General features: G+C 41.0%; 1 protein-coding gene across 9 annotated transcripts in view; it reads left to right on the top strand.

The window, feature by feature from the left end:
* The window catches only part of USP28 (ubiquitin specific peptidase 28), a 66,670-nt gene that overhangs the window by 35,595 nt on the left and 7,780 nt on the right, over nt 1-23,295 (top strand). For 2 of the 9 annotated variants that reach the window (XM_045482857.1, XM_045482859.1), the window contains exons 6-18: nt 16-102; nt 832-969; nt 1,811-1,884; nt 2,813-2,889; nt 4,340-4,488; nt 6,245-6,372; nt 9,102-9,197; nt 12,711-12,887; nt 14,526-14,746; nt 16,641-16,711; nt 18,079-18,307; nt 21,139-21,333; nt 21,863-22,002. In XM_045482857.1, coding sequence (XP_045338813.1) covers nt 16-102; nt 832-969; nt 1,811-1,884; nt 2,813-2,889; nt 4,340-4,488; nt 6,245-6,372; nt 9,102-9,197; nt 12,711-12,887; nt 14,526-14,746; nt 16,641-16,711; nt 18,079-18,307; nt 21,139-21,333; nt 21,863-22,002 — 1,782 coding nt within the window. Of the gene's footprint in view, nt 1-15; nt 103-831; nt 970-1,810; nt 1,885-2,809; nt 2,890-4,339; nt 4,489-4,759; nt 4,843-6,244; nt 6,373-9,101; nt 9,198-12,710; nt 12,888-14,525; nt 14,747-16,640; nt 16,744-18,078; nt 18,308-21,138; nt 21,334-21,862; nt 22,003-22,147; nt 22,334-23,295 lie in introns of those variants that run through there. The other 7 variants (XM_045482856.1, XM_045482858.1, XM_045482855.1 and 4 more) reach the window with 6 other exon arrangements.

Genomic DNA, 23,295 nt, shown 5'->3' with positions numbered 1-23,295 from the left:
CTTTCTTTATTTCAGTCTCTCTTCCAACTGCCTGAATTTCGAAGACTTGTTCTCAGCTATAGCCTGCCACAGAATGTACTTGAAAACTGTCCAAGTCACACGGTGAGTTGGTGTGGAGAAATCCTCACTCTTGCTTAGTCCCTTGCGTCCCAAAGGCTTTGAAATTTTGGCTAAAGCTGACAGCTGTGATGTTTTTTGGCTCGTGCTAGTATTTGTTTTCATTTCCAAACGGCCTTTTTCCTTCCTTGTGACACGAAACAAGGGTCTGCAAAAACGTAAAGTTAAGTAAAAATAAAATTAGAAAAGCAGATCCAAGAAAGCGGTCGGTCATCCTGGCAGCCTTGACTTTTCTGCTTCTGAGCGGAAGGTTCAGAAACACTCGTTCTGTGTGAGGGGTCCCTCACTGCTCATTAGCAGCTGAGGCCGAGTGATGCAGAATGGGTGACCTGGTGCCAGAGGCCTGGATCCTTCTAGAAGAGCCTGTGGTGGGTTCTCGCCAAACGACGTGGCCTTCTGCCAGTGATCTAACCCTTCCCAGGATTTCACCTCGGGATGCATTTTCCTAACAGGAGGGAGGGCAGCAGCTTAGGAAAGTAAACATTTTTGCCTTTCTGACAGTATTCCCTTTCTGGCTTCCACATAGATAGTCTTCAGTTTAAGGCAATCCCCACACGGACCTTATAGAGTATGGGTCACATAGTTTGAGTCCCCACTGCTCTAGATCTAGGTAAATACGAATTAGGGAGGGATCAGTGACAACGCTTCTCTTTCATATGTTATAATTTTCCAAGTGAAGGGTTGTAAGAGCACACGTTGCTGTCTCCTCTACAGGAAAAGAGAAATATCGTGTTTATGCAAGAGCTTCAGTACTTGTTTGCTCTGATGATGGGATCAAATCGCAAATTTGTAGACCCTTCCGCAGCCCTGGATCTCTTAAAGGGAGCATTCCGATCACCTGAGGAACAGCAGGTGCGAGAAGCCTGTGATTCTCGTGTTTTCCCTCAAACCCTGTGATGTTTGAAGTCCTGCCTTGTGGATACTACTCTGATGTTGCCCCAGTTCAGCCATGTAGTCAGCCCTGAACATGACTAAGGACCAGAAGTGTCCCGGGTCCAAGTACACAGGGGCTGTTGGAGGAGAGAGGAGGAGATTGGAAAATATCTCAGCGAATCATAGCAAAGGGTCACTGACAAAAGTAAAGCCCTTTGTCTGCACATTTGCCTTGGGATGGCCCCGATAGAAATCCTGTTTTTAATATCATCTAAACCTAAGTTCAGCAGCTTTTCTGAGCCATCTTTCTCTTCGAGACATTAGGACTTCCCTTTCCCGGCCTTGTGTTAAAAAACAGAGCTGTCACTATTAGAGCAGCGCCTTCTGTATAAAACTGATTTTTCCCTCTGTTTATCTAAAGGTCTTACAGTCCTATAAAATTCTCAAAACATTTCATAAAACTTTCCTTTCTCTGTTCAGATCTCATATTATTCTAGAGCACTGTAGTCCGTTCTGTGGACTTTTTTTTTTTTTTTTTAAAGCCTACCTAGAAGAATTTGCTTGCTGGTTGGTTACAAATAGATGTGGCCAGAAGTGGTGAACTTCCAGTTTCCTCTCTGGCCATAAGCTAGTCAGAAGCTGCCTTGTGTCTGTCTGCAGGAGCTGCCTTCCAGTGCTCCTAGCTTCATGATATCTGTCCTTGCTTGGTAAAGAAGTCCTTTCACAGCAGTGGTGTCTTACTTGTTGGTGGGATAAGGGCAGACTTTCATTTCCTGTAGTGTTGGGTCTAACTCTTCTGCAATTTGTGCCTCTCTTATAGCAAGATGTGAGTGAATTCACACACAAGCTCCTGGATTGGCTGGAGGACGCATTCCAGCTAGCTGTTAACGTTAAGTGAGTGTTGAGGATTCGTTTGTACGGCCTTCCTACCCACAGTGGTCCAGGGAGAACTGCAATATGGGGAAGCGGGGAATGGACAGGGTTTTGCTTCTCAAGCGGAAATTACTGGGCTTTGCCAAACTTCACAGAGTCACCATTCAGATACTTGTCATTTTGTATCCTCCTCGCCTTTGGTTTTCGTCTCTGAGGATGTAGATAAGCATCTTGACCCACAGCTTTTTACCGAAGGGCCAGAACTCTTAACTTTGTTGAAGTCACAGCCCATGCTACAAAATGTATTTAAAAGTCAGATCAATCCTAGATGTGAGCGTGGTGGTAGCACATGGATACATTGAATTTAATCATTTCAGTCACTGAAACGAATTTCAGAAGCAAAATTCCAGGCAAAGACTACAAGGATCCCTTTTCGAATACAGATGCTGAGACATTTTCTAAACTGTTTTAATGCTGAGTAAAAGACCTGTACATCATAGGACAGCTTTGTACATGGAAGCTTACATAGTAACCATTTAAGATGGGCTTGTAGAAATAAACTGTTTTCCTTCATTTCTGTTGTGCCCCTGGGAAAACTTTGTGTTTATTTGCAAAACTGCTCAAGAGGGTTGATTCTTACTTCTGTCCTGTTCTGTAACTCGTATACATCTGTCACTACTTACATATAATAACTGTATAAAGACACATGTATTTTTCTGCATGTGGGACGCTCCTGTTAGACTTCCAGCTCCTCACAGCCAGGGATCAGGCCCATCTATTTGTTCCATGAGTGTTTAAACTGATTTAACCCGTTCCTTATTTTAGACCATATCTGGCTCTTTGGAGGTCGATGAAAATGTACTATTTTCGCTTTTGAATGATGATTAGGTTCAGTGCAGTGCTTATCTGATCCAAATGATAGAGAACTGTTTCCTTTTTTTAAAAGCAGCAATCCCAGGAGCAAATCTGAAAACCCAATGGTGCAGCTCTTCTACGGGACTTTCCTCACTGAAGGGGTTCGTGAAGGTAAATTCTTTCCTCTCAATGTTGATCCTAGACCTGTGACCGTATCTGTATTACTCGAAAAGGCTTTCGAGTCAGGCAGTCCCAGGTCTGAATATTGGTTCTACCTTCTTAGTGTGCGTGTAATCCTAGACAAACGGTGTGAGTGCCTGGACCCTCAGCCTCTTCATCTGTAAAATGGGCATACATAGTGTCTGTCTCAGAATTGTTAGATTAAGTTGTATAATGTTTGCAAAGCCTACGTCCAGTGTTAATGTCCGTCACAGTGATGCAACTCAATTTTCTCTGTGTTGTTTTTTTCAATGTAATGTTTAATCTCAAAAGGCTTTATTGAGTTAGACTGCCAAAAAATGTTTCTCTGCTATGGAGGCTTATCTAAGCTGCATGTTGGGTGTGTAATTTTAATTCTTTTTTAACTATGGAGAATTTTTAGCACACGCGGATAGAGCAGTCTAAAAACCCACATGAACTCGGCAACCGTTAGCCCATGGCCAGACATTCCCTAAGTCGTTTTTTTCTCTTGCCCCTCTGATATTCTCTTCAAAACAATCCAATACCACTATTCACTCCAAAAAAGTAGCATTTCTTAATATCAAATATTTAGTCAGTGTTCAGATTTCCAAGTTGTTTTATAATTCTATATATTTGGGGGGAGGGGATGTTTATTTTTACAGTTTGTTTTAATCAGGATCGAAATGTGGATCATTTATATTTGGTTGATACATCTTTTAAGTCTCATAACAAAATCCGTACACTCTGTCCCCCATCTTTTTTTCTCCTTGAAATGTATATTTTAAGCAACCAGGTTGTTTTGGGGTACCTGGGTGGCACAGTCGGTTAAGCCTCTGACTCTTGATTTTGTCTCAGGTCATGATCTCACGGTTCGTGGGTTTGAGCCCCACATAGGGCTCTGCGCTGACATCGTGGAGCCTGCTTGAGATTCTGTCTCTCCTTCTCTCTTCCCTCCCTTCCTTGTGTGCCCTCTCGCTCGCTTTCTCTCAAGATAAATAAACTTAAAAAATTTAAGAAACCAGGTTGTTTTTGGGATTCCCCACAGTCTGAAATTTCTCCCCTTGCGTACCCATGATACAGTTTAACACACTCCTCTCTACTCCTCTTTTTACAAATGGGTAGTTGGATCTAGAGTTTGACCAGATTCAGGTAAGGCTTTTTTTGGCAAGACGAATTCACAAGAGATGGGATAGTCCTTGATCAGGAGGCACGTAATGTCTGGTGGTCTTTCTTTTTGTGAAAGAAAGTTCATGGCAGTCGTTTGTGGCCAGTACCGGGATCTGCTGGTCGTTGGCGGTGGCCCACAGGCTTACGTGCACTTCTAACCGGTTCTCAGCAAGTTGCTGAAATAAGAAGATAACCTGTCTCTGTGGTGCCAGAAAAACAGGCTTCAGATAAAACCAGTGATGTCTTTAAAAGAGCAATCTGTTTCTTTGCCTAGGAAAGCCCTTTTGTAACAATGAGACCTTCGGCCAGTATCCCCTTCAGGTAAATGGTTATCGCAACTTAGACGAATGTTTGGAAGGGGCCATGGTGGAGGGGGACATTGACCTGCTTCCTTCCGATCATTCGGTGAAGTATGGACAAGAGGTAAGTTGGACATTTTTATTTGCTGTGCCAGTGACAGAGCCAGTTAAGTAGGACTGAGCTTTTTGGCAAACTGTCTTCCCATCAGATAGTAGCTAGCTTTACATTTAACACATGGTGAACTAGTCTGAAGTTTCTTACGAGTTGCTATGCATTAGTGAGTCTTAGTGTTTGATAAATGAATTCTTTACCAAAAGTGTGAATTTGAGTTAATCATATAAAGGTTGTATGCTGCTTCTGATGTTTTAAGTATGATCAAGTTTCTCTTTTTCTGTTGAAGCCTACCTGTACCTGAGTAGGGAGAACCCACTGCCTCCATATTTTCGGAGGGTAAAAGTACAGTGATTAACTCCTATGGTATGCCATTTAGAATATTTTCCCTCTTATAATATTTACTGTTCTTCATAGTAAATTCTGCCTTTGCTTTTAACATTTTTCAAGTTTAATATTTGTTTATTTTTGTGGGTTGGAAAGAAGGGGGGGAGTTAGAGGGAGAGCACTGGTAAGCAATACCTCAGGATTCCAGTTGGGTTAAGAATTAGTGAATTTGGAGCATCACTGTCAGTACCACACAGCTTGGATCATTCTCCTTTCATCACGTGTGTTGAAACGAAGCTGTGGGCTTATGTGAGTCCAACTCAGTTGCTGACTCTTTTTGAATCCACATCGGGAGCCTGACATGAGCCTTGTCAAAGTGCGCTAGGCAGCCATAGGGCAGTGTGGGACCTAGGCCAGAGCTGCCGGCTCCCGGCCTTCCAAGGAAAGTCCTAACTCAGGGTCGGGAGGCACAGCATTTGTCCCACGCATGCTCGGCTGATGCGTGCTCTTACAGAAGGGAAGCTCCTTAGATCTCTGGAGACCTTTATTCCAGAATGGGAACTCGGTATAAAAGAAAATAGAAAACTCTTATCCTTACTTAGATTGACCCTGAGGTAGTCAGGCTGTCTGGATTCACCTCATGCCAACAAGGGTGTGCGGAGGGAGCTTAGCCATGTGCACCTTTGGTAAAGGGAGCATTGTAAAGCTGTTCTTGCAGACCTCTGGCAGACAGGTGAATTGAGCAGGAATGCCTTTCCTGGGTTAGTGTTTCCTCATCTGGGATCAGGAACAGTTGAGATCTTTTTTATAAGTCTGTGCCTTCTTTCCTTGAAACTCAAGGTAACATCTAGGTAGTTTGACCGGGTCCCTTATAAGACATCTGTGAATTCTTAGAATTCAGAGGTTTTTTCCAGAAACTTGAGCCCTCATAATCATGAGGCCATTTCAAGTTTCTTTTTCAGAAATAAAGGGGATTCGAATTATGTTGAATAGCTTGTGAACACATATATTAGTGTTTTGAGCTGATTTCATGGAGATAATTGTCTCCTTAGTTATATGCTGCTTAGGTTGTAATTTCTAATTCTTTGGTTAGGCTGGCCATTTTCTTCAGGTTTTGATCCTCTTTTGAATACTGATGACTTAGTGAATCAGTTGTGTAGATTCTTGGTGCAGTTCATGCATTTAAGGGTGGTTACTTCTGAGGATGATAGTTGAGTAAAATGTTGACTGCCTTGTAAATATGGAAACTTGAGGAATGTTTAGCCATATTCTCTAAGAGGGCATGATTCTAAGTGGTCATTTTAGTATTGGGGATTAAAAAAAACCCAAAACTCCAGGGTGAATTTGATTTGAATATAAATTCTATACCAGAAGAAGAAAGTTTAAATCTGGCTTTTGCTATTTCCTCAAATTAACTTCTTTATTTTTGCTTCTGACATAGCGTTGGTTTACAAAGCTGCCTCCAGTGTTGACCTTTGAGCTCTCAAGATTTGAGTTCAATCAGTCCCTCGGTCAGCCAGAGAAAATTCACAATAAGCTGGAATTTCCTCAGATCATTTATATGGACAGGTGAGTTCTGTGATGGGCTGTCTTCTTGATGTATTGCAGAAGGAGAAGGGAGAGTTTACTAAGTGTATTGTGCATAGGAATCCCCTGGAGGTTTTGATAATATGAAAATACGGATTAATGGAATTCATTGGATCTAGGGTAGGGCCCAAGAGTTTGCATTTCTGAGAAGCTCTCGGGGTGATGCTAATGATGATTTTGATCTGGGGATCACAGTTTGAGTAGCTAGGCTTCAGGTGAAAGCCTGCTAATTGTCGGGTGAAGAACAGTGTGTGAAGTAGCCACAGTGTATTTCTTTCTAATCTGAATACCATTTGTATTCCTGGAAAAGAAAAATCCTAGACAGACTTACATTATAGGATTTTAATCTTTTTAAGGTCTGGTTTATCAGTGTATGGTTTACATGCAAAACAATCGTACATTCTTAGGTGTGCAGCCAATGAGTTTTAGTAAAATAATATTGTCAAGTAACCACCAGCACAGTCTGTCATATTTCCATCCCCCAAAAGGTTTCCTCATGCCCCTTTGCAGTTAATCCGTTTTCCCCATCCCCAGGTCTTAGCAACCACTTAACTTGTTTTCTTGCCCTATAGTGTTGCCATTTCTAGAATGTCCCATTGTGACATCAGTATTCAGTATGTTCCCTGTTGTGGCTATCTTTTTACACTCAGGATTATGTTTTGGGGACTCATCCATATTGAGTAGTACTCCAATGTAGCAGTAATCCAATATTTTTTCCATTTAACAGTTGACAGACGTTTCAGATATATCCAGTTTTAAGCCATTATGAATAAAGCTACTATGCATATTTGCCTAAAAGTCTCGGTGTGGTTTTTAGTGCTTCTGGGTAAAACACCTAGGAGTGAGATTGCTGGGTTGTATGAAAAGTGTATGTCGAAATGTATAAGAAATGCCCAAACTGTTTGCTCAAGTGTCTGTATAATTTTGCATTCCTACCGGCAGTATATGAGAGTTCCATTTTCTCCAAATCCTCACCCATAATTAGAATTGTCCATCTTTTAAATATTAGCTATTCTAGTGGGTTTGTAGGAATATCTTATTTTTCTTTTGATATATGTTTCCCTGATAGCTAACCATGTTGAATTTCTTTTCATGTGCTTAATTAATGGTCACTTGTATATTTTCTTTGGTGAAGTGTCTTCTCAAATCTTTTGTTCACTTTTGAATTATCTTCGTTGTGTTCATACTGAGTGGTAAGAGTGAGTTCTTTATATATTCTGGATACAGATCCACATATTTCTTGTCTGTGCCGTCTCTTTCATTTTCTTACCAATGTATTTAGAAGACCAGGAGTTTTTAGTTTTGATGAAGTCTAATATATCAGTTTCTCTTTTACAGTTTGTGTTTTTGTGTTTTAACTAAAAGATCTTTGTTAACCCAAGATCACAAAGATTTTCTTCCATTTTTTTTCCCTAGAAATTGTATAATTTTACCTCTTATGTTCATGCATGTCTATTACCCATTTAGAGTTTATTTTTATATATAGTATGAGATAAGGGTTCTTTTGTTGTTGTTTTGTGTGGGGGGTTTTGTTTTGTTTTTTGCAGGAGAGGGAAAGGAGGCATGTGGATGTCCAGTTATTCCAGCATCATTTGTTGAAAAGACTCTCCTTTCCCCCATTGAATTACCTTGGTACTTTTGTCAAAAATTAATTAAGCATATATTTGTGGTTCTATTTCTGGAGTCTCTGTTTTGTCTATTGTCTAATCTTAAGCTAGTGCCACATTGTCTTGATTACTGTGGCTTTTTGTAAATTTGTCATCAGGTAATGTAAATCCGCCAACTTTTTTTTTTTTTTTTTTTTTTTTTTCCAAAATTGTTTTTACTATTTTGGTCTTATTTTGGTTGGTTTTACCTATTTCTAGATAAATATTAGAATGAGCCTGTCAGTTATTACCAATAACTATTGGGATTTTGATTGGCATTATGGTGAATCTGTAGATCGATTTGGGGAAATTGACATCTTAACTATTTTGAATCCTTCAGTCCATGAACATGGTATAGCTCCTTTTATTTGAATCATTAATTTCTGTCAACAGAGTTTTGTAATTTTAGTGTTCAGGTCTTACATATATCTGATTAAGTTTATACCTAAACAGTTAATGCTTCTGATGTTATAGTGGTTTCTAAAAAAGCTCTACTTTCCATTTTTTCCTTATAACCATACAGAGATGCAGTAAATTTTTTCCCTCTCTGTTTTTGAATTGACTTTATGTCTTTTGACTTTACTAAATTCACTCACTAGTTCTGATGCCTTTTTGTAAATTCTTTGATATTTTTTATGTAGACAATTTGTCATCTGCAACAAAAGGCAGTTTTACTTTTTCCTTTGCTTTCCTTTGTATGCCTTTTCTTGATTTCTTTTCTCTTTTCTTTTCTTTTCTTTTCTTTTCTTTTCTTTTCTTTTCTTTTCTTCCTCCTTTTCTCCCTTTCTCCCCTCCCTCCCCCTCTTTCTCTCTTTCCTTTCTTACCTTCTTTCCTTCCCTTCCTTCCTTATTGCATTGGCCATGCCGCCAATAAAAACATTTAGTGGAAGAGACAGAAGTGGATATCCTTGAATTGTTTCTATTCTATTAAGTATCATGTTATGTGTTTTCATAGATGTCCTTTGTCTGTTTGAGGAAGTTCCTTTGTATCCCTAGTTTGCTGACACTGTGTGCTATCAATGCTTTTAAATGTAAATGGTGTTTGTGGTGTTATGATTTGCTTAGGTACATGTACAAGAGCAAAGAGCTTATTCGAAGTAAGAGAGAGTGTATTCGAAAGTTGAAGGAGGAAATAAAAGTTCTGCAGCAAAAACTGGAAAGGTGAGTCGTGATACCTTCGTGCTTAGAAATATAAAAGAAGATTAAAATCAGATAATTTGCTTATATTTAAAAATTAATTCAGAACTGAAGTATTAACTTGTGTGTTTTATAAAATAGCTAAGAAAAATTCTAAGTGTGAAGCAGTGTTTAAGATGAACTGGTAGTATCTATGGGCAAATAGTAGTCCCAAGGTCTTAGAGGACTCAGTCAGGCAGTCAGTTATTAGCAGTGCACTAAAGCCCTTTACTCCTTCTACTTCCCTTGTCATCTTTTTCACAAACATGAGAGAGGTAACTGTCACAGTACTCCAGTCCCTCTGTCTTGGGAAGGTGGAAGTATCTGGGAAAGATAAAAACAAAAACAAAATGCTGTTCTCCTTGGAGCATTGCTAAATGGTTCAAAGCGCTAATAGTTCTGACACATACAAAGCCCTTTCTCTTATGGAGGAATCTTTCCCTTTTTGTTTATTTGTTTTGCACTGACTATTTCTTTGGCATCACCCCATGATTTCTTAAGGAGGAGTCAGTGTAATTCCTTTCTAGTAAAGACAGATCCCAATGATTCAGCGTTTAAGAAGTAAATCCCATGGAATGTCATTTCCAGCACTTTCCATACCAGCTCTCCATACCAGCCCAAGACCCTGCATCTATAGGTCCCCATCTTTAGCTTCCTCTCTCTCACTTGGGAAGAGCTTGTCCACGATGAGAGTGATTAGTTTTCTATTTGTCTTAATATAGACTTAAACTGAGGATTAATTCCTCAGATACTGTCCTGGAAGTGATTTAAAGGACTCTACATGTGACTATATGTTACTTCTAAGGTTTCACTGATGCTTTGTAAGGCTGGAAAAATTTGTTTTTATAAGACCAAATATACCTGATGTATTATATAACTCAGAAGAACTCAATTTGCCAGTAACCAACAGGGCATTCTGACTTACTTAGATTTTAAAACAGAGTATAGGAGCGTTTTATGTAGTATGATACTACTTAAAATAAAAAGGCTGTTAAAGGGCACATGGCTGGCTCAGTCAGTGGAGCACGTGACTCTTGATCTTGCAGTTATAGGTTTGAGCCCCACACTGGGTGTAGAGATTACTTTAAAAAAAAAAAATCTTAAAAAAAATAAATAACTGACTTTTAATATCTCAGATAACTTTATTTGGGTAAATTTTTTTTTTTTTAATTGCTTACCTAAGTGTGACATGCTCCTGGGAAAAAATACAAGACATTTTTTTTTTTTAACGTTTATTTATTTTTGAGACAGAGAGAGACAGAGCATGAATGGGGGAGGGTCAGAGAGAGGGAGACACAGAATCTGAAACAGGCTCCAGGCTCTGAGCCATCAGCACAGAGCCCGACACGGGGCTCGAGCTCACGGACCGCGAGATCACGACCTGAGCCGAAGTCGGACGCTCAACCGACAGAGCCACCCAGGCGCCCCAATACAAGACACTTTTAATGGATACTAGTAGGCAGTAGAACCGAGACGGGCTGGGTAAATTTCATAATTTGTTTTACACTCTTTCGTCTTTGAGTTTTCTTGCCAGGTGCGTGCAGTACTTACATCACTAAACAAAACAAAAAAAGGTCCGCCCTTTCTTCTCTACGATACCTCAGCATAAAGCCTAGACATCTTTTCTGAAACTACTTTCGCTCCACTTTTACTAGCTTAATAGAGACGCTGCATTACATGAAGTAGTTGGTCTAAAGGAATTCAGTCAAACAGGAAAATGATGACGTCAGAAAATTGAAGATAAGTTTCTTAGAGAAAAATTCTCACTGAAGTTTTGTATAAGTACCCTACTAAAGTACAGCATACCTGGGAAGAGGTTCATGATGACTGAAATGGTGTGTAAAATGATGACTTAAAGTCCCATGCCATATCACGTTGGCTGCATTTCCAGTAAGAAAATGTTTCCTTTGGTCCAGGCCAGTCACGCATAAATTAATTCTTTCGACAAATACTGTGTTTCTGAACACACGTTAACCATGTCTGTGGTACAGATAAGAAGTTTAGGTCCTGGCCTGTAGAAGTTCAGAAGGGGGTAGATGGGGGCTGGAAGGAAGACTTCATAGAGAAAGTAGATCTTGAAAGGTAAGTCGAGTTTAGATAAGCCGAAATAAATGCAAGAAAATAAATTTAAAGAATAGTACAGTTCTCTAAGGTTCCTCTGAGTTTGAATATTTGACATCCTTTTCAGTGAAAGCCTGAAGTCTCTGTGGCAGCCAGATGCTAATTCTCCTTCTTTAAATTAGTGAGGATGAAGTGTCTTTGCTACCTACCCTTTAACATATGTTTGGCTTTGAATTGCATTACACTTTGTTTCCCACTAGTAATTTCATTTCAAAATGCCTTTTTTTTAAAAAAAAAAAAAGGTTTGTTTATTTTTGAGAGAGACAGAGACAGAATGTGAGTGGGTTAGGGGCAGAGAGAGGGGGAGATACAGAACCTGAAGCAGGCTCCAGGCTGTGAGCTGTCAGCACAGAGCCCGACACAGGGCTCGAACTCACGAGCTGTGAGATCATGACCTAAGCTGAAGTCGGTTGCTGAACTGACTGAGCTACCCAGGCGCCCCTCAAAATGCCCTTTTTGATACGGACACAATTTTCTTTCTTCCTAGTTCTGTACCTGCTTCTTTCTTTCACTTTATTTGGAGAAGAAAAATACGAAGTGCCTCTCTATCCCTTTGTAAATGGAAGCCCATAATTATAGGGTTTGCCTTTACCAACCAGTCAACCAGTCCCATTTAAATTCTGTCCACTATAGTGAATTATAGAGTTTATGACTTTAACAGTGTATCTTTTTATTGGGTCTAATATGTGCTGGTAATGGCAGAATATTAGGTATTATGACAATAATTTGTTAATTATTTTGGTTATATAATGAAGATATTTATTAATTACTGATCACAGAGAAGCTTTCAACAATTTATGGCTGGCCTATGCTGTTGAATGAGTGCATGAATAATAGAGTGCTGGGGACCCTGCAGAGGAAAGATTTGTCGGTTTTCTTAAACTCTGACCTTTATCAACACCTTCTTTTCATTTCCAGCTGGCTCTCTATCATTTTCCTTAATTTCTCAGTAGGGGGTCTAACGGGCAGCAAAGAATAAACCCCTGGGTACCAGTTCACCAGTGTTATTTGTGGATCTGTGGATCTGAGTCCTGGTAATAAATCTATTTTTCTTAAAGACATAGAATTTACTTTTATGACCTGATCCTAGATGTGGTTTGGAATCAAGAGAACACACAACAGATAAGACCTGAATTGGGAGCTCATTTGAAATGTTTCCTGCCAGGTGTAATCACATAGATTGTTACCAGTTTCTACTTTTGTAGTTAGAGAATTTTCGCCTTCTGGATTGTTTGAGTGACGCATTGAATACCATATAGCATTTAGGAATGAGCCTTTCTTTCCACGGACTCTGCACAGTGACAGACCTTTTGTCAGCAAGCCACAAAGCACTAGACAAACCTGGCCAGTCAGAGCACCATTGTCTTTGCATCTTAGGTACGTGAAGTACGGCTCAGGCCCAGCTCGGTTTCCACTCCCGGACATGCTGAAATATGTTATCGAATTTGCCAGTACAAAACCTGCCTCAGAAAGCTCCACGTCTCAAAGTGACCACGTGACGTTACCGCTTTCTTCAGTGCACTGCCCAGTTTCTGACCTGGCATCCAAGGAGAGGTAATGAAAACAAATGTTTAACATAGTACACATGGCGGGAGGGCTGGGGGACACCTGGTTGGCTCAGTCAGTGGAGCATGCGACTCTTGATCTCAAGGTTGTGAGTTCAAGCCCCACGTTGGTGTGGAGATTACTTACACATAAAATCTTTTAAAAAGTACTGAAAAAGAAATGGTAAATGGCTTTTTGTTTGTTTGTTTACTTGTTTAATTTGAACTGTGCACCATCTTCCCACCTGGTGAACACTCACTCCATTAGAGCTCAAGGGCTGTGAGTTCTTTGTCGTTAAAGGGATGAGTTTGCTCCTACTTAGGTGGGAGTATTCCTGATTGCCAGCAGGGCGCTGCACTCACTTGTCTTGCCCACAGGATGGTGGGGTTGTTTCAGAGGGTTCTGATCCATCTGCAGTGGTGTTCCTGCCCCACCAGGTCTACCTTGTTTTTAACTAGCTGTAAGCTCACTGCCACTCCAGCCCTGATCTTCCAGAACATCTCATTCTCACATCTGCTAAGGATACTCAGCCAAGTTAACCTCAGGGAAAGCTTTATTCTTGAGTAGACAATTAAAACATGTGAAAAACAAACAAACAAAAAACAGCTAGAAAGTGAAGAGGACAGCCCAGAGGGGCTTACCTAGTGCAGGAACAGGGAGGCCCAGTGACACGAGCCCTCTGATTCTCTTCCAGCTCAGATCAGGATTGATGTATGTGTCCTGGCTAATAGAATCTCTAGAAGCCATTGAATAAAAAAAGTCCATACTTCATAATTATTGTTTCTATATATTTTACTCAGTCATCGGCATCGTGGAAACTCTGTAGTTGATTCCTTGATTCTCCCAGTCCAGTCTTCTTTGAACCTTTCTTCCTTGTCCCTTCTTTATATATATAGATATATATGTATGTGTATATATATATATATATATATACACTCACATATATATATTTTTTTCTGTTTCCAGTTTTTAAAAAAATTTTTTTTAATTTTATTTAAATCCAAGGTAGTTAACATGTAGTGTAATAATGATTTCAGGAGTAGAATTTAGTGATTCATCACTTCCATATAACACCCAGTGCCCATCCCAACAAGTGCCCTCCTTAATGCCCATCACCCAATTAGCCCACCTTCCCACCCAACACCCTACCAGCAACCCTCAGTTCTCTGTATTAAATACAGTCTCTTACGGTTTGCCTCCCTCTCTCTATCTTATTTTTCCTTCCTTTCTACTATGTTCATCTGTTTTTTTCTTAAATTCCACATGTGAGTGAAATCATCTGATAGTTACCCTTGTCCCTTCTTACAAGAAGTAGTTAGCATGAACCATAGACTCAGATAGATCTGGATTTAAATCCCATAATTGACTAGATGGGGGAGCTTGGGTAAATTGCTTAATTTTCTAAACCTTAGATAGTTATAGTTGTTGTAATTGGTGATAATAATAGTATCTGTCTCATCAGCAAGTTGTGTTAAATGAGACAATGCATATAAAGACTCGGTTTGGCTCAGTGCCTTGACTGAGCAAATATTCACCAAATTATAGCTGTACTTTTCCATATAGCAGGTAGCTTTATGAAGCACATTAACCGAGGCCAAGCCATATTTTGGAAATTATCATGTGAATGTGATTTTTATCCTCTTTCAGTACAAGTAAAGAAAGCCCTTCTCAGGATGTCGAAGGTACCTTTTCTTCTCCTGAAGATTCTCTACCCAAGTCTAAGGCAATGAATAAGCCATTTACATCGTCCCGGTCTTCCATGGAAATGCCCGCACAGCCGGCCCCTCGAACTGTCACAGAGGATGAGATAAACTTTGTTAAGACCTGTCTTCAGAGGTGGAGGAGTGAGATTGAACAAGATATTCAAGGTTGGCTCTTTTAAAACTTGTCAGACCGTTACTCTTTCCCTTTCTGCCGGAAGTTAGGCATAAATGACGGAGAGAGGCATGATTCTGACGTGGGGATTGGGACTGCTTTTGCACTTTTGGTTCCTCCCATTATACAGCTGTGGAAAGACTCCTCCTAGAAACTCCTCAAAATTTCTAGGAACTCTTGGGACGCTTAGATGCACATGATCACCTTCGGCTGGGATTTTTACACATCTGCTGATTTCTGTTCCTGTAGTTCATGTGAACTCTGGCTTTTGTTGACCCAAACTTAGAATTTAGCTCTCTTAGATTTCCACTTTTAAAGACTTGTCTAAGGCTACCTAGCTGGCTCAGTTAGTTAAGAGTCTGACCAGCTCAAGTCATATTTCACGGTTCGTGGGTTTGAGCCCCGTGTCTGGCTCTGCAATGACAGTGCATGAGCTTGCTTAACATTCTTTCTCTGTGTCCCTGCTCACTCTCTGTCTTTCTCTCTCTCAAAATAAATAAACATTAAAAAAAAAGTCTTGTATGAAGTACGTTTTACGAAGGCTAATTAGGCAGAGAATGAGCAGTGGACACAATGTAAAATGGAATTATTCAGCATTATGTTTTTTGTTTTATTTTTTTAATGTTTATTTATTTTTTGAGAGAGAGAGAGAGAAAGAGCATGAGCAGGGGAGGGGCAGGGAGAGGGAGACAAAGAATCCCAAGCAGGCTCTGCACTATCATCATAGAGCCTGATGCGGGAGTCGAACTCACTGAAATCAAGAGTCGGACACTTAACTGACTGGGCCACCAGGCGCCCCATTTAGCATTCTGTTTTTTTTTTTTTGTTTTTTTTTGTTTTTTTTTTTTTTTTTAAATTTTAACGTTTATTTATTTTTGAGACAGAGAGAGACAGAGCATGAACAGGGGAGGGGCAGAGAGAGAGGGAGACACAGAATCTGAAACAGGCTCCAGGCTCTGAGCGGTCAGCACAGAGCCCGATGCGGGGCTCGAACTCACGGACCGCGAGATCATGACCTGAGCCGAAGTCGGATGCTTAACCGACCGAGCCACCCAGGCACCCCTAGCATTCTGTTTTTAAAGGTCCTTTGGCATTGTCATCTTGTTGCTCAGACTTTCCCTCCTCCTCTTCCTTTCTCCTTTTATCTAGAGGGCAGAATGAATGAATGAATGAATGAATGAATGAATGAATGGATGAATGAATGAATATCATCATCATCATCATTAGGGACATCTGGGTGGCTCAGTTCGTTGAGCATCTGACTTCAGCTCAGGTCATAATGTCACTGTTCGTAGTTCAAGCCCTGCATCGGGCTCTCTGCTGTCAGCATGGAGCCTGCTTCAGATCCCCTGTCCCCCTCCCTCTCTCTCTGCACCCCCCCCCCCCCCCGGCTTGTGTTCTCTCTCTCTCTCTCTCTCTCAAAAATAAATCAACATTAAAAAAAAAAAATCAGATCAGTCAAATCACATTGGTCAAATCAAATCAAATCATCAAATCCAGATCCCTCCTAAGTTCTTATCACAGAAATCTCACCTCTTTCTTCTCCTCTCCAGTTGCGTATGAGGAACATATATTTTTACACCCAAAGTGACCCATTAAGGTCTTTTTCTAAACAGAGACTGCTTCTTTTGGGGGAAATGTTGGTGCCAATTATAAGAGAGAACTTTTTAAAACCTTAATGCAAATTGTGATGAACTAAAAGCCTTCATAACCTAAAGCATTAGCTGCTTTCAAAGCATCCAGTCTTTTGTGGCTCATAGAGAGAATTTGAAATCGCCAGAGCGCCAGGGATAGAGACGCAGTACTTTTTGGTTGGCTGTATGGAACGAAATCATTTTAACTAAGTTTTTTTTGTGTGTGTGTGTGTGTGTGTGTTTTTTTTAACAGATTTAAAGAATTGTATTGCAAGCACTACCCAGACTATTGAGCAGATGTATTGCGACCCACTCCTTCGTCAGGTAGAATGAAAATTGATGGGAAAGTAGTCAAGGCATGTCCTCATGTGCTAATGGTAGATCAAAGAGAAAATTGGATAGTTTTCTTTGAGACTGAACGGGAGCCTCCCTGAGACCTAAGAATAGACTTAGGACAGAAATAGGTATTTTGCTGTTTATTTTTAGGCCCAAACAGGGAATATATCTTCTAACAATTACATTTAACACATACTTGTTTTGATTTTGCCCATGGTATTTTTTCATATAGTAGAAAGGTTTATTGTCAAGTGTTAAAAATTTCTCATAAAGTGGTAGTTTAAGTCATGTGGTGAGGAAAACCCCAGGCAGGGACTGGTTACCCACCCTTTCCACAGTATCCTGTCCTTGGTGATGCTTTGTTTAGCAGTGTGCTTTCAAGCTTTATTTCCCTCATAACTCCAGAATGGAATGTGGCCAGGGCAGAAATTCTTATTGTCCACATGAACTTTTGTTTAGAATAACCTTGTGGGCACAGAGAGGAAAAGATGCTCCGGCCAGAGGCTCGTGTGTGCAGGGTTGGAGGAGGAGAGCTCTGTCTGATTCCAGGTCTCATGGAGGCACAGTAGGAACGCGCCATGTAAATCTTGGGTTTTCTTCATTTGCTCTTCCGTATTATTTCACAAATTTCACTGCCATAAAAACCTGCCAAAATACTGATTGAATACAGGCTTAACTTGACTCTCTGGCTGATTTTCCTTTTTCCTCAATATTTACTTGGCACCTTAAGTATTGCTCTCTGTGTTCTCCATATTGAAAAAGAACAAATGCTTTTCAAACATTGAAACAAATAAGTATGTTGTTGAAAGGGTCTTCACCCCAGAGAGGTGGATGGATCCCTTGGAAGAAGAAATATGAGGACCATATGACTGATTCATGATGAAGTGTGCTAACTTGAAATTTGGTACAAAATAAAATCAGCACAGAGCAAGACCAGTACTAAACTTGCCGCATGTCCCTAACGCAGTATACCTTTTCTCAGCAGGAGTGGTGAAAGTGATTCTATTTTTAGGTAAACTGATTTTGGAATTGGGAGGATAAATAGGTCTGCATTATCTTTGACTTCAGCTCTGGGATTTTAGGAATTTAAAGAGTCATCAAAGATGCCATCTCGTTCAGCCATGTGGTTTTAAAGCTTCATGAGTTGAAACATAATTTGGTAAATTCCAAGGCTGTGTTTTGTGGTTTCCTATGGAATCAGCAAGATGTTTTGATATTAACTCCATATCAAACACATGTATAAAGAGGCAATTTTCTTATGTCTCATAGTTGGCAGTAAGCTTGAAGTGTAATAGCCTACACTTTCTCGTTCACATTGCTTAACCTAACTCAAGAATATGCCTTCTGCCCTGCAGGTGCCTTATCGCTTGCACGCAGTTCTCGTTCATGAAGGACAAGCCAATGCTGGACACTACTGGGCCTATATCTATAATCAACCCCGACAAGTCTGGCTCAAGTACAATGACATCTCTGTTACTGAATCTTCCTGGGAAGAACTTGAAAGAGATTCTTATGGGGGCCTGAGAAACGTTAGTGCTTACTGTCTGATGTACATTAACGACAAGCTGCCGCACTTCAATGCAGGTAAAAATAGCCTAACGGAAGCTCGAGATGGGGAGAATCTGTACTGCTCACAGAAGGGAACAACCTTGTAGTCTTTTTGTTTTTGTTTTTAAACTAGAACTTGGGGCGCCTGGGTGGCTCAGTCGCTTAAGCATCTGACCTGGGTTCAGGTCATGATCTCACAGTTCCTGGGTTCATGAGTTCAAGCCCTGCGTTGGGCTCTGTGCTGATAGCTTGAAGCCTGGAGCCTGCTTCAGATTCTGTGTCTCCCTCTCTCTCTGCCCCTCCCCCGCTCGTGCTCTGTCTCTCTCTCTCATAAGTAAATCAACATCAAACAAATTTTTTTAAATAATTAAACTAGAACTTACTTTTTTTTTTTTTAATTTTAAGCTAATTTATTTAGTTTTGAGAGAGAGAAAGAGTAGGTGGGGGAGGGGCAGAGAGAGAACAGAGAGAAAATCCCAAGCAGGCTCCACACTGCCAGCACAGAGCCCGATTCAGGGTTCAAGCTCAAAAACCGTGAGATCATGACCTGAGCCGAAACCAAGAGCCGGTTGCTTAACCAACTAAGCCACCCAGGCGCCCCTGAATTAGAACTTACTATAAAGTAATAATGCACTTAAAAAATACAGTGCAAAATAGAATGAAAAGAAATAAGTTTGCTTTCCTGCTTCTATCCTGGAGCCCAACATATATTTGTTCTTTAGGTTTCTTATGTAGTATTCAGGAAGTGATCTAGGCAGATGCTAGATTTTATCTATCAGTGTCTGTCCCCACCCCACTCCCCCCCCCCCAATGGGATATTTTTCCATTCTATCCTGCATCTTTCCCATCACTCATGTGTATTAGTGATCTCTCTCTGTTTTTTTTTTTTAAGTTTATTTATTTTGAGAAAGAGAGAGAGCATGAGCAGGAGAGGAGGGAGAGAGAATCCCAAGCAGGCTCCACGCCATCAGTGCAGAGTCCGACGCAGGGCTCAAAATCACCAGCCATGTGATCATGACATGAGCTGAGACCAAGAGTCAGACACTTAACTGACTGAGACACCTAGGCGCCCCAATGATCTCTATATCTGTATAAATGGAACCAACTCATTCTTTTTAACAACTACATAATAATTCCATTGCATGAAACATGTATATAATTCGTTAAGCCAGCTTCCCACTGATAGACTTTTACATTGTCTCTAATTTTTTTTCTTTTTTAGTGCCATCTTTGTGCACATGGTTTTGCGTCCTTTGAGAATAGCTAGATTCTATGAGTAGATTGGCCTGAATAATTTCATACCCCTCATAATACAACTGATTCTAAGAGCAATCATAATTATCATTTATATTAGAACTTTACTCCTTACTACATCTTTCAAACTTTATTTCTCTAATAACTTAGAACTCTAAAAGACACAGTAGGAACTCATTACCTGCATGTTCTTGGTACTCTGCTCGTCCAGAGTCACACAGCCAGTAAGCAGCTGGCAGGCCCAGGATTCCAGATCCAATTCTGACTCCAAATTCTGTCACCTTCCATTTACATTACTCTCTCTTTCTTTCTTTCACATTTTCTGGAAGAGGTCTTGCGACCAGCATTTCACATCTAAAATCGTGGAAAACCTTTTCTTTTCATATTCAGGCTGTACTTTGTTGAGTAAGTAAGAAAACACAGAAGGCATTTTGTCCAGGGAGTGCATTGTCTTTCCAATTGGCAGTGTGGCTGGGGGACCAGGGGATGGAGAGAATGATCACTTAGCAGTAACTGATCTTCATAATTGCATCTTTGCACATGAAAGAGGGAACAGCTGCTTGTGGGGGGCATACAAATGACTGGACTATTGTTGGTCGTATATATGGCAGCCTTGTTATTACACATATGGTTCATTCTTCTACTGTAGAAACACATAAGTGGAAGCTGTCATTTTCCTAACGAAAAGGCTAGTTAATGGCAACCAGGAAGTAGATGTGTTGTTCTACTGTAGGCTTTTGTATTTTGATTTAGTCACAGGATTAGAAATGAAATTTAATATGCCCTTGATATCTTTGTCCTTTTTCCTCAAAGTCTTTAATTATCCCCTAGGTATTATATGCCATCTAATAAGCATTGTGTCCCATGGCTTTCTGATAGCACTTACCATGTGTGAAACTTGAGGCAGTATAAATGTCTTGGAATTCAGTTCTAACCGTCTTGAGATGGATATTCTTTTTTTTTTTTTTAATTTTTTTTTAACATTTATTTATTTTTGAGAGACAGAGAGAGACAGAGCGTGAGTGAGTAGGGGAGGGGGACAGAGAGAGAGGGAGACACAGAATCCAAAGCAGGTACCAGGCTCTGAGCTGTCAGCACAGAGCCTGATGTGGGGCTCGAATCCATGAACTAGGAGATCATGACCTGAGCCAAAGTCAGACACTCAACCGACTGAGTGTCTAGGCACCCATAGATGGATATTCTTATCAACAAGAGTTGTACTGTTTACATTGATAAAACCGTTCAGCTTGAAATTTCCATTGGATCTAACGATTTTCTGGATTTCCAAGAAATGTTTGGTCCGTTCCTGCTATTTTGCCAGTGATTGGCCTCTATTCCAAATTCTTACTCTTTATTCATCCATCCATTCAACAGATATTCAGTGTATGCCTACCTGTTAATCTTCCAGGTACACTTATTGGTGTGCTGTGACTGTTGGCTTTATACTGTCCTTACTTCTGTTGGATTATGAATGTATGTATGTATTTTTCACGTGGAGTAAGAAAAAAGACCGAGTGTCTTATTTTCCTTCTTTCTAGAAAGGACCTTCTGATTCCTGGTGACCTTTTGCTGAATGGCACTCTCTTTTAACTCTGTCTTTGCTCTTGACTCAGAGGCGGCCCCAATTGAATCAGATCAGATGTTGGGAGAAGTGGATGCCCTGTCTGTTGAACTGAAGCACTACATTCAGGAAGATAACTGGAGGTTTGAGCAGGAGGTCGAGGAGTGGGAAGAAGAACAGTCCTGCAAAATCCCTCAGATGGAATCGTCCAGCAGCTCAGTGTCCCAGGATTTCTCCACATCCCCAGGTATCGGTGAAGGGCACGCAAGCCAGTGATCCAGTAGCATCCAGTCTGCACAATGTATAGTTCACATGTCGTGGGTATTGCACAACCTCACAGAACAGCTTGTGGCTTCAGAATGTCTTTCCTGATGAGCAGAAAGAATATCAGAAAGACCAGCTCCCTGTACTTTCAGTCTGTTCAGTTTTCACATGTTTCCTGGGTTGTAGGAGAAGGTATGATGGGATTAATAAGGGTTTTCCAAGGGCATTCTCTTCTAACCAGCAGCAGTTTGTGGTAAGGCTCCTCGACATCAAGAAACAGGACAAAGTTGGGAGCACATCAAATTCTACAGAACCACCCGTGGGCTCTCATTGAAGTAGATACCTCTTCGAGTCCCTAGTTCTGAGGGGAAATTTGCACAGGGTTAGTTTTTTAAAGGCCCTTTAGAAGGGCTGTAAATGAAACTCCGTGTCTGTTTTGCTTGCCTTTTTACAGAGTGTTCTAGACATTGCTTATCATCAGATGCTGATTCCTTTGTGCCATTCTTTATCAGAGCCCTCAGTAGCCTCTTCCCATGGGGTCCGCTGTTTGTCTTCTGAGCACGCTGTGATCGCAAAGGAGCAGACGGCGCAGGCAATTGCGAACACAGCACACGCCTATGAGCGGGGCGGCGTGGAAGCCGCGCTGAATGAGGTGAGGACGTCGATGGCGCCTGCTGCCAGCCAGAATTGCCACCGTTCCCCACCTTTCCATTATTCTGTGTCTCTGCTCCGTTTAACCACCCACTCTTTATTTCTCCTGTTTTCTCTTACTCTTTCTACCCATCCTGCTGCCACAGCTTCAGGAAGTTGAGCCCGAGAAGCCCATATCCCCGGAAACAAACCCCGCAGGGCAGACAGAGCAGCCCCCAAAGGCTGGTGACACAGAGTCTGCTGCCCAGCCTGACTCTGAGGCCTCTGAAGTCGAGATTCCCAGTGTGGGAAGGATTCTGGTTAGAGCTGACGCAGATGGATATGATGAGGAGGTACAGAGATGAGTGCAGGATTCAGCTGTGTGTCGCTGCTCTTCTGTTGCCTTCCCATGTGACCGAATCTACTTTTTTAAGGTGTTTGGCAGTAGTTCATATTGAAACAAATATTCCTAATTGAAACAACTAATGAACAAGAGGGCCTATCTGGTTTTGACCTTAGCTACTGTTCTTTAAAAGAGAGCCTTGGAGGCTTGTGCCTGCTGTCCACTGCCCCTGGTGTGTATCTACCCAGGCATATACTCACGGAGGCCCCTGCAGGGTCTAGTGGCTCAGAAAGGTAGTGTTTAGTTCCTTTTTTGGTATTATGAGGGAAAAAAAAAGGCCTTTTCAATTAGGAGGCTTTGTCTTTGGTAGTATTAGCCCATTTTTTTCTGCCAAAATATCAAACTTGCAATTGTGTATAGTGAGCAAAACAAATGTGAATCGAAGTTGTTTTTGATTCCAAAGCTTTTGGAAGCAGCTTTGGATCCCACGTTATTTATGGTTCGTCCCCTTTGGAGTTGTCACTGCACATTAGCAGTCATGAACCCTGTCCCTCGAAATCTTTGAAAGCATTTGATTTTATAAAGTCATATTAGCATATCGCCTAATTTCGAGTGTCTTAAGTGTAAGACATTTAAACATTTTTAGTTAAACTCTAGAATATTTGTGTACTGGAACACACACCCAGATTACAGAACAAAATTGGAATTCTCACTGCAGACACTTCCCCTGGGAAACCTGTAATTTAATTTTTTTTTTTTCAACGTTTATTTATTTTTTTTGGGACAGAGAGAGACAGAGCATGAACGGGGGAGGGGCAGAGAGAGAGGGAGACACAGAATCAGAAACAGGCTCCAGGCTCTGAGCCATCAGCCCAGAGCCTGACGCGGGGCTCGAACTCACGGACCGCGAGATCGTGACCTGGCTGAAGTCGGACGCTTAACCCACTGCGCCACCCAGGCGCCCCATGGGAG

The sequence above is a fragment of the Leopardus geoffroyi genome, chromosome D1 (assembly GCF_018350155.1).
Source record: "Leopardus geoffroyi isolate Oge1 chromosome D1, O.geoffroyi_Oge1_pat1.0, whole genome shotgun sequence".
NCBI classification, from domain to species: domain Eukaryota; kingdom Metazoa; phylum Chordata; class Mammalia; order Carnivora; family Felidae; genus Leopardus; species Leopardus geoffroyi.
The sequence above is the reverse complement of the archived record's forward strand: the minus strand, read 5'-3'. Positions and strand labels throughout refer to the sequence as shown.